At 45.6% G+C, this 10884-nt stretch overlaps 1 protein-coding gene across 2 annotated transcripts; it reads right to left on the bottom strand.

Moving 5' to 3' along the window:
* Nucleotides 1–1012: 1012 nt before the first annotated feature.
* Nucleotides 1013–10062, bottom strand: C1S (complement C1s). 2 transcript variants are annotated; one of them, XM_063075509.1, is made up of 12 exons: nt 9906–10062; nt 8901–9047; nt 8444–8651; nt 8046–8223; nt 7090–7215; nt 6424–6623; nt 6066–6219; nt 5577–5692; nt 5089–5167; nt 4431–4559; nt 3534–3608; nt 1013–2192 (listed from the first exon to the last, which is right to left on the bottom strand). In XM_063075509.1, the coding sequence occupies exons 2-12, from the start codon at nt 8903–8905 to the stop codon at nt 1393–1395; spliced, it is 2070 nt and encodes a 689-aa protein (XP_062931579.1). In that variant the 5' UTR covers nt 8906–9047; nt 9906–10062; the 3' UTR covers nt 1013–1392. The 2 variants fall into 2 exon arrangements, with proteins under 2 accessions (XP_062931579.1, XP_062931580.1); XM_063075510.1 differs by lacking the exon at nt 9906–10062 and adding an exon at nt 9336–9408.
* Between the last annotated feature and the right edge of the window lie 822 nt (nt 10063–10884).

Genomic DNA, 10884 nt, shown 5'->3' with positions numbered 1-10884 from the left:
TTATGCTGCTTGGTTGACTTGACATAATCCTTCCAAAAGCTCCCTGTTGTAATTTCCTTTTATTCTTCAGACCCCTCAGTTAGAGTCCTTCTCGTTACTTCGTGTGTTTACCCTCCACTGTTCACAGGGTCAGCTGTTCAATTTTGCCCTCTTGGTCTACGGAAGATCAAAATCCTTTCTTGATGAACCCCAGACACACCCTTTTTGGCTTCTGATAAAAAATGCCCTCCTAACAACCACGAGTCCTATCAAACAGGCCAGCGTCCCCATAAACTCTTATTCTCAGTCCTCAGCTTTCGTTAAACGCCCTTTTAGGGCAACCATCATCCTAAGATAGATCTCTTGTCCTCAGTTTAAAAGATGCTAAGTCTCCATTCTGTGGACATTTTTTTTTTATCACTAATCATTCTTTGAGGGGAAGGATTTTTTTTTTTTTCTTTTCTTTAATTTTCCTTCCCCTAGAAAATAGAAGGGAGAGTCTTTCTGCCCATCCTCTCTGGGACTTTCCTGAAAGTTATGACATCTTGGTACAGAATTCATCCTAGAGAGGACATTGCTGCCTGGCTGACAAGTTGATCAAAACCACCAGGAAAGCAGACAAGAGCATGCGGAATTTCTTTGGTATTTTTTTTTATAAAGTTATAATATTGCATTATACAAATGAGTACTAAAGGAAAATTAATTTTCAGGTGACATTTTGAAAAAATTTATACTTAAAGAAGATTTTAAACAGCCAATTCTAGCTGTTGTATGTGCACTTCTGAATGAGGTTCATGTACATTTCATGAGTTTTAAAAGCAGAATTTGGTGCCTTGTGTTGGTGATATTCATGCTAATCCACGATATTCAGTAAAATCTCAGTTGGAAGAGAGGAGAAAAGTTGAAATCCCTGTTTTCATGACAATTAAATATTAGTTCCTAGATGCCTGAATTCCACGACACAATAGCCTGTCATCCCAGTTCCCTTCCATGGTTCCAAGGTCTTGATGTGGAATAAGGTAAATCAGCCATATTGTGTGGTAAATATGCTTTATTGTAAGTAGATAATGGACATTGAAAATGACAAAGTAAATGTAATTTCAAACAGGTAAAGAAGACACAAAAAATTAAGGTATTTCTGTGGAATAGTGCAAGGTAGGAGAGCCCTCCCCCCACGTCATCTATAATAGGAATTCAGGGGAGAGGACATCACAGATTCAGACCACAACTGAAGGACCAACACAACTCTATGATCCAACTCTACCTCCAGCCAGGTATCTCGACGATCAAGTTCATTTTAAATCATTCTCCTATGTCTTCTCTCAGTCATAGTGAAAATAATAGGAATATTGTGAGGAACTGAAAGCAGTGATTGGTCATAACCCTTGCAGAGGCTGGTGGTATATGTACAGACTAGTCCTCATGGGGGGCACTATTTTCCTGCATAGTTTTTCTTATCCAGTCAACATAGTTCTTCACCCGCGTGTAGAGCCCATAGGTCCCACACTCGGGTCCCCAGGACACCACACCAGCTACATAGAACCTGGAGTTCCCTTCGCTGGGGTCCACTACAGCAAAGGCCCCACCACTGTCCCCTTCACAACTATCAACGCCCTTTGGTCCTCCAGCACAGATCATGTTATTAGTGAAAACGAAGGCTTGTGTGTCCACTTTACGATTTTCTGGTTTCACCTCTTGACACTTTGCTAAAGAGGCTACAGGTAACTTTGCCCCTCTGAGTCTGATCACATGATCTCTTTTCTCTGTTCGGCCCCAGCCTGAGATCAGTCCCAGGTCTCCATCTGACAGATCGTATTTTGAAGAGGTGCCCGGCAGGCAGATGGGGGAGACAGTAGGTCCCATTTTCACAGGGTCTTTCAGCTGCACCAGTGCGATGTCATTATCAAAATTTGTTCGTGAGTTTGGGTCACCCAGCAATTTCCAGCCTGGATGAATAATCACACGTTCAACAGAGAGCAACTGGGCATCCTTCTGAGCGGAGGTGCGCACCGAGGTAGAGCCAACATACATTGTTGGTTCAGAGATCCCCTCCACGACGTGGGCAGCCGTCAACACCCAGTTCTCACCAATGAGAGCCCCGCCAGCCCTGGGGTTCTGAAAGAAGACTTGCCAGGGGAAATTTTCAATCTTTGCCTCAGATCCTCCAAATATCCTCTGTTTTTGTACAAAGGGCTCACTGGGAACTCCGCAGACTAGGAAGGAACAAGGACAAGGTGGAGAGGGAGCAGGAAACGATGCTGGCCTCTCACAGATCCTCCAACCACTCAAACACTTTTACCTGCCGGGCTGCAGAGTTCTCTAGCATGATCTAGTCAACCCTGTTTTGTCAGCCATCTCCATACCTGACTCATCCTGGCCTTACCTAAACATGCCACTCTGCCAGTGCCACATGCAGCCTCGTGGGTGGGATGGTTAAACGGAGGCAGTGTGTCAATTAGAGTCCAAATGAGCAAGTGCCTCACACTACCCACAGCCTGCCTCCCAGCCCCTCTACAGGCACACTTCACCCCCAGGCTCAGCATGTGCCAGGAGCCCAGCTGGGAGCCAGTGCTGGGAAACTTTTCTCACCCAGGCGGTGGAGGAGGCAAGCTTTCTACCTTCTACTGATGCCCAGATCAAACCCTATCCCCTTTTTTACTGAACTCCTAGTTGCACCTGAGTCCATCCTAGTAACTCACAGGTCAGCCAAGGAAATAGAGGAAAGAGACGGTTCCCTTCTTTGGTCTGACTCCCCGTTGACTGGATCCAGGAATGATCACTTTGCCATCACTGGGAACAACTGAATTTCACATGACGGGGCTTACTTCCACCCCTTGCTAGACAGCCTAAAAGGACTAGTTGAGCATAAAGGGCTTTGGACCCAGACAGACCTCAGTTCAAAGCCTATCCCTGCCACTTGCTAACTGTGAACTTGTATTCAATTCATTCATCAGTAAAATGGTACCAATTACACCAGCCTCACAGGATTGTTACAGGGGTGTGAATAAGATAATAAATGCAACAAATTAGCTGAGTCCCTAGCTCTCAGTAACACTGTTGTTATTACCAAGGTCATTACTATTATTCTGGTTTTTCCCCAGTGCCTTCTTATATTGCACCCTGATCTTCCTACATCCCCTATACACTTTATTGTATTCCTCTATATCTTGTTGCCACATAGACTATTAATGTAACAACTAGGCTATTCGACTAGTCTTGTTCCTGAGTGTTGATTCTTCACTCTCAGCTCAGGCCTTGTTTTTAGCAATTCTATATCCACTTACCGTATCTACATTACCAGACCTAAGTGGCCCTGACTCTGACACCAATGGCCACTGGCTGACTTTTCTATTCCTTTCAATTGGCCTGACTCGGTGTGGATGAGGGAATCCCCCAAGGCCCTGGCAGGCCCCAGCCCAGTATTACCTCACTGAGCTAGACTCTGGAGACTGTTAAGGCCTTTCCCAAGAGGATTACAGCTACTTTCAGAAGGTGACTCCCCATTTAGCTGCACCTGTGGCTATGATCTCTTCCCAAGCCTAAGCCTTCATTACCTGGAACACATTTTGGCAGCTCTGTGCCCAGCTCCTCATTCACCCAGCTCCCATTAGCAGCACAGAAGTACTTTCCTGGAACAGCAGAAGGCACACAGGTCACACTTACCACCATACCTTCTCTCTTCCATTCCCCCATTCATGCAGAGCCTCAGCATGAGGATTTGAGTAGGGGATCAGATCAAATCAGCTTGAAAAAAATCTCGAGAACATTCCCCAAACAACCCCTCGGACCTTTCTCCTGCCAAGGAAGGAAAAAAATCTCCAAAGCAGAAGGAAGAAGGGTTATGGTAGAGATTGGAAAAGTGCTTCAGCTGGGAAAATAAAGTAAAACAAAACAAAACAAAATTAAATTAAATTAAAAGCAATGTAGTGGGACATACTGGTCCTCATCCAACACCACCAAGGCTGCTACATCAAGAAAACAGGTCTTCAGAGCCATGGTGACTTGCAGCTGGCAGCATTGCTCCTGTGGGTTCTACATGAACTCATTGGTCAAAAGGTGGATAGCCATACAAAATGGATGCTGTAGGGAATGCCTGCTGTGGTTGCAACGCTGAGTTGCTGGCCTGTACGATTCCCAAGAATGATTCTAGAGAATATCCTCTGACCCATACGAAAACTGTATTCTAGGGCCGGCCCGTGGCTCACTTGGGAGAGCGTGATGCTGACCACACCAAGTCAAGGGTTAAGATCCCTTACCGGTCATCTTTTGAAAAAATGGAAAAAAAAAAAAGAATGAAAGAAAACTGTATCCTCTGGCTGAGCCAAGAGGACAAACAATGTTTGTCCCACCTCCCTAATTTCTCTCCAAACTCTGTCCAACCCAGTAACACTGTGCTATTCACCCTCCAGTACTTCACTCTCTCTCCCTCTTCCCCGGTAGAAGACACCTACCACCTTCCTCGTTCTCCATGAAGTAATATGGCTCCTCACAAGTGTAGTGAATGACAGAACCAAATAAAGTACTTTCCGGATCTTCGGCTTTACCATTCTGGATGGGTTCAGGAGCGCCACAGTCCACAGCTACAGGAGTAAGGCAGTAGATTGATGGTCAGGACAGCCCTTCCTCCCAGGAAGAGTCACGGGGTCAGTTTCATCCTCACTCCTTCCTCACCCCATGTCCTAAGCATATCTGGGATGAATCTCCCCACACCAGCCTCTCTGCAGCCATCCTCTGCAACCGGCATCACTCAACTCTCTAGCCCACTGAGATCTGCCGATTCAGATGGCTCCTTGGAAACTACTAAGAGCAAGCTGGTTTTCAGTGGTTGGTGGAGGCCCCTGTGAAGGCCAGAAGCACACCCACATGGGGCTATTAACTCTACCAATCCCACAGCCCCTTTCTTTGGAAGAAACCTGCTAGTGTAACTGGCCTGAGACCAGATCAAGGCTGAGAATAGAAACGCCTCCCTGACTGGCTTCCTTAAAAAAACCCAACCCATTCTCCCAGAAGCCTAAGAGGAAACCATGCACTTGAATTTTGATGTGCTGATCTTTCAATTCCCTTTGGGAGAAAAAAAAAAAAAGAGTTCCACTTTGAGGAGACACGTACGTTGACATTCCAGGTTGGAATTACTCCACTTTCCATTGCTTTGACAAGTAGAATAGAAAGATGTCAAGCCAACATGTCCCTGTAGAATAATGGACATCACCATGAATATATAAAGAGAGGTGTGGGAAGCTAAAACAAAACCAGAATGGATCTCTGGCCTTGAATCAATGAGGAGTCCTCGTCACAAGAAGCTTGGGAACATCTTAGCAGAACGACCTAAAGTACCCAGAAGGTGGGGCTGAAAGATGACTTTGCCCCAGCAGATCAGCTCCCCTTCCCCCAGAAGAATGAAGGCAGAACGGAAACGCCAAGCTGGCCCAGGGGCTCCAAGGTTCACAAGGAAGGACTAAAGTCCTGAGCTGTTCTATTTATGGAAAAGGTGTAACACCGCGATCAAACAAGGACGCTGGGTAAACCACTGGACGATTTCAATATGCTCCCCCTGATCTGGGGCCAGGGATTAGGCAGAAGCCCAAATGGTACTTCACCTGCACAACTTCAAACCCATCCAGACAGCTTATCTTCACCACATCTTTAAATACGTATTTTGCCTTCTCAGGCTCCCAAACAGAATTGGCGGTGACTTCTTTAGGACAGGGGATTGCTTAGGAAGAACAGAGGTTGGAGCAGAAAAAAACATTTACTATACAATTGGAGACTGTATTCTACCACATTATTCTCACACTTTCTAAAATCATTCAGTTGTCCTCAATCCTGATGCCTAACATTTCAATATGGCAGATGTCTAAAATAATGTGGCATTACTAACTAACCACCCCCAAGTTGTCTGCATTCTAGGTCTAGGTGAAAGATTACCAGAAGTTGAGGCATTTCTAGAAGCCATTAACAGGTTTAGATCATCCTGAGGAAGTGCAGTATCTCAGCATTCTAATTGTATAACCATCTATCTCTTTTGATTCTACACTGTCCAAGGACTTTGGCAGAACCAACCAAAGAGACACTCTTAGGCTACTCACGATCTGCATGGTAACGAAGTTTCCAGCCCTTTTGTTGCTCTGTGAGGTCAGTTTGAAATACGATATCAAGAGCGTTACTCTTGGTTTCAATATTTAGTGGCCCAGGGAATCCATTACCACAGTAAGGACCGAATTGCTTATCCCTTGTAACAAACTGAAAGGAAACAAAATGATGAAATCAGAAGAGAGAAAGAACTAAAGGAAAGAGGTAAAATGGAGGAGATGAAAATAAGAAAGGGAATAAATGTAATATAAAATAAGTAAAAAAAGAAGGGGCAGGAGGAAAGATAACTTTGTCTTCAAGAAGAAATCTTGAAGTTGGGGGAGGGGGAGAGGAAATTAATCATCCATCACGCACAACTAAACTGTCAGGGCAGTTCCCTTCTGAATCAGCTGGTTCCACATCAAAATCTTCTCTCCTCATGGTCACCACCACTTGGAACCCCTCCTCCAGCAGGATCTGGTATTCACACCTTGAGTTCTCTGGGTATGGATTGGGATAGTTGGGACTTGCAATCTCCCCAATCAGTGTAGTGAATACATCCCCACTGCAATTGACTAAGGGAAAGACAGAGAAAGGGGGAATCAAACATAGGGTCAAGCAGAGGAGTTTCTGCCCTATTCTATGATTCCTTCTCTCATAAACTAACAGGCCTCCATTCAAACTAGCCTGGGATCCATGCCCCACCTGGAGCCCACTGGAGCAATTGCACACCCAGTCCACATCAGCAGAGAATCCAGTGCCCAGTAGGTTTCCGTCACTTTGCTTACGATGGAGTCTTTTGCGGTTATAAATGGCCTCAGGCAGACTCTTCACAGGCATCTATTTCTCTACAACTAACTTTACACTGTAGCCTTATCTTCATCCTCTCTTGTGGGCCCCTTTCAGTTTGTGAGTGACTAACAATAGATACAAAACAAAGGCTGGGCCTAACAAAATTGGAAGGATGGTCACAGCCCTTTCTGAGGCCTCCATCTATTCCAGATCCCAGGGAACATGCACCCCCCTTGATGCCAATCTCACCTCCACAATTCCGCATATCATCATGGAGGAAGTATTCTGGGGGGCAGGAGCAGAAGTAACCACCAATGAAGTTGTTGCAGAAGTGGCTACAAGGGGCATCTGCAAAATCTGCACATTCATTTATATCTACAAAGGGTAGAGAAAGATCAAAGTCAAGGAAAAAGATCTAGAAGGAAGAATGAAGTTAAAGCCAAAACTACAAGGGTAAGAAAAAGTAGGCAAGGTCTGTTGCTTGAAGACCCTCAGGAACCCTATTTCCAGGTGGTATGATTCACTATTACTCTCCTAAACTATGACGCCAGAGTTGGCGCCTTCCATTACACCACTACAGGGGAGCTCTCAACGCCAAAGACCCTTGAGTCTTGCACACAGAGCATTTCAGCTTGAGACAACATGCTGCTGGTTAAACATGATGATGACATCTTCTGCAGGGAGGAGGAATTAGTAACGTTCGTTAATTTATCCTATCAAATCTAAACAATAGTCTGGCTTTATGAGATTTCTAACTTCATTTTAACCTGGATATAGATATAGAAACCCAGAATCTGAAGGTTTGAATGACATATATTTCTTGGGTGATTGTCGGCAAGTTATTAACATTCTTCATTCTTACTTTGCTTATCTTTATACAGAGATAATAATACCTACTTTGAAGGGTTGAGGTGAAGATTATATTAATAGAGGTAAGAAAAAATCTTAATACAGTACCCAATTCATGGTGGTTCTCATTAAATTACTGTTTATTATGTATTATTACCATTATCATCATCATCACCAAGATGTGATCATGTGTTTGAATTTCACAGAAGTGATTCATAGACAGATCCAGCCAAGTCAACACTTTGTAAGAGTTATGAACAGAATCCAGGGTCATTCAATGTGTAGCTCAGTGTTTTTCCTGCTTCTAATCTTTTAGCTTCTAATCAATATAGCATATACGTAAGGGTGAGCCTTACCTATGGCAACATAGTATGCAGCAAACCCAGTAAAACGCTCTTCATTGGAGAAGTCTGACTTAAATGTCACCTGCAATTTATTGTACAGTATTCGGAACTCTTCCACAATTGGGGAATTAGGGTTCTTGCTCGTCCTTTGTCCACAGAGCTTCCCTTCTTCAATGCCTCCTGACGTTATCTAAGAGAAGAGTCAAAAAAAAAAAAAAAAAAAAAGCTAGGAAAGGATAATATGTTTGCATGGAGGTAAGAGAAAAAGGGACAGAGAGAGTAGGGTTTTTACCCCCTTAGGACTGTTTGACTCCAGTTCACTCAATGCCTGTGCACTCGTCCAACGTCCTTCTCATCCACCAGCCCAGGCCCGGTCCTCCCCGTGCATCCTTGACATGCTGCTAGCATACCTGCACTGAGTCGTATGCACAGTTCTCTGACAGCTCTATGTCCAGATGGGTGAAGTATAGGTGAATCCCGTACCCTTCAGGAACTTCTATATCCCAAGTTTTCTCTATCTCATTGGGGTATGCCTGAGGGTAGCTAGGGGACAGGATCTCCCCATACATGGTAGGCTCAGCACAAACCCATTCCAGAAGGGACAACAGGACAATGCACCTGAAAAAAAAGTCATAGAGAGGTGGGTGCCCTCGATAGCGTCGGCCCAGCGCAGAACTCCAGCATCCATCCCAGGGAGGAGGAGAGGAGAGGCGAAGGGCAGTCAGCGGCCGCAGAAGACAATCTTAGGTCGGAATCAGGGAAAGGCCTCGGCCAGCCCCAAAACCAGACTTCAAATCTAAGCCCTTTTCTTAATAAGATGAAGGCAATGGAATCCACGGACATTTCTGTAGACCTCAGGTCACTTACCACATCTCTGGCGGTTTGTCTATCCTGCTGAGCGGACTCTGCACCTCTGGACTTTGGCGCTAAGGAGGTGGCAGGCCTGGCCGTATTTGTCCGACAAATACAGGCACCTGCTTTGGTGGTGAGGGGTCACCTGGGGCTCAGTGTCACCTTTGTAAGAACAACACACAGGTTAAACAATGCCATATCACTCATCGTCATGTGGCACCTGGCCTCTCACACCCTCCCTGCTCTGACTTCAACCAATTTCCTCGACTGGAACTAAATCTTATCCTTCTCTGGACCTCTCCCAGTTTTTCTCCAAAGAAACGAGCACTTTCTCCCAGTTTGCCTCTTCCCCTCCCTCTGCCCCACTCTCGGTCTCTCTCCAGCCCTCTCAGTACAGTATCCCCATTTCCAGCAGGTCTGCAGGAGCCTCTGCCCATTGTGACCACCCACCTCGGGCAGTTCTCCCTCCTCTTTTACAATGATCCCCTTGTCACGGCAACCCTGCTCTCTGCTACATTCATCATCGCATTTCTGTTGCTGCCCGGGGATGGCTGACAGGGCTGAGCCTCTCTCACCAGGGGAAGGCAGAGCCCTGGGAGAAGTGCTCTGAAGGGAAGTGCCCCACCGAGGCAGGGTCGCGTGGGGACAAGGGGCTGCTGAATGGCGAGAAACAAAAGGAAAGGAAAGGAAATGTCCTGCATTAGCTTTCCAGGGTTCCATTTGGTTTTGTTTGGTTTTGCTTTGTTTTTTTCCTGTACTAAAAAGACAAGACATCTTCCCACAGTTCCTAGAAAAGTCTTGCCAAAGCTGTTTTTAACCCTGAAAACCATGGCAGATAGTGGGATGAAGTCGGGGGTGGACAGGGTTAGCCTAAGAGAAACAGGTTGTCTGCATTCTGCCTGGTTTTTTATTCTGCTCTTTCCAGCCCTGCATCTTTGGCCCAAACCTTCCTGTGTGAGGTTTCCTGCCTTTCTTTTTTTCCTGCATCAAAGCTCTGCTCTTCATTTTTAAGGTTTTTACCTTCAGAAGCTGATGGGAACAAGTGGGTCAGTCCCCTCTCTCCTGCCAGTGGGCATGCTGGGCGACCCTGCTGGCTCCCAGGGACAGCAACACAGGGCTTTGATGCTCCTCCAGCCGGCCTCCCTGTCCTGGTTCTGTTCGAGTGATTCTGCCCGCATGTTGAAATTCCCCGATCTAAACAAGAGGGGGCTGGGAGACCATGACATAGGGAAAGGGCAACTCAGCCCTGATCTTGGAGCTCCCTCTGCTTTTGAAAGAAGAACTGTGCCTCCTCCCCGGCTTGAGATTCCTCTATCCAGGGCTGCAGTGGGGGAAAAGGAGAGATGGGGAGTTTCACTGATTGCTTAATGCAATTTTTCAGCCAAAGGGTGTGTTTCAGAGTTTTTTCGGGGAAGTCAGGTGATTTGTGGGAAAAGGCGGGGATTGATCCTAAGGGGAAAAAGCCAAACCCACAAAGTCCAACCTCCAGCTATGCATGAATCATGAACTAAGGGAGAGTAGTTATCAGAAATGCAGTAGTCTCTACATTTAAAGCAAATTTAATGATTGGATAATGACATATCTAGTCCAAGCTGGTGTGGGAAAATGCTTTTTCCATCGTTAAAATCCCTTCTGGGCTGGCTGGTTAGCTCAGCTAGTTAGAGCATGCTGTTGGTAACACCAAGGTCAAGGGTTCAGATCCCTTTACAGGCCAGCCACCAATATATATATATTTGGAGATGGGGGAGGGACATATATATCTATATCTATACAGATATTTAAGTTTTAGCCACCAATCAAGCCCCAGTTCAGATCCAACCCAGAGTCCCTTATCCATAACTCTTGGGGTCAAATGTGTTTTGAAATGCAGAATTTTACATATTTTTGAAAGGCAATGAAGTACCTGAACCCGATATTGGGTAACGCTTCCTCCTCTCCCTGCCCCCAAGAACTAGAATAACACTCCATTATCAAATGTTAATATTTCTGAAACTAAACA

The sequence above is a fragment of the Cynocephalus volans genome, chromosome 12 (genome assembly GCF_027409185.1).
Source record: "Cynocephalus volans isolate mCynVol1 chromosome 12, mCynVol1.pri, whole genome shotgun sequence".
Taxonomy (NCBI): Eukaryota; Metazoa; Chordata; class Mammalia; order Dermoptera; family Cynocephalidae; genus Cynocephalus; species Cynocephalus volans.
The sequence above is the reverse complement of the archived record's forward strand: the minus strand, read 5'-3'. Positions and strand labels throughout refer to the sequence as shown.

What these genes read in the sequence shown, in the direction of transcription:
- C1S (XM_063075509.1), bottom strand. An exon ending in ACTGCCCTGACAGTTTAGTT is followed by an intron (nt 6,220 to 6,423) that starts GTGCGTGATGGA and finishes GTTTCCTTTCAG; the next exon opens with TTTGTTACAAGGGATAAGCA. An exon ending in ATGGGTTTGAAGTTGTGCAG is followed by an intron (nt 5,168 to 5,576) that starts GTGAAGTACCAT and finishes ATTATTCTACAG; the next exon opens with GGACATGTTGGCTTGACATC.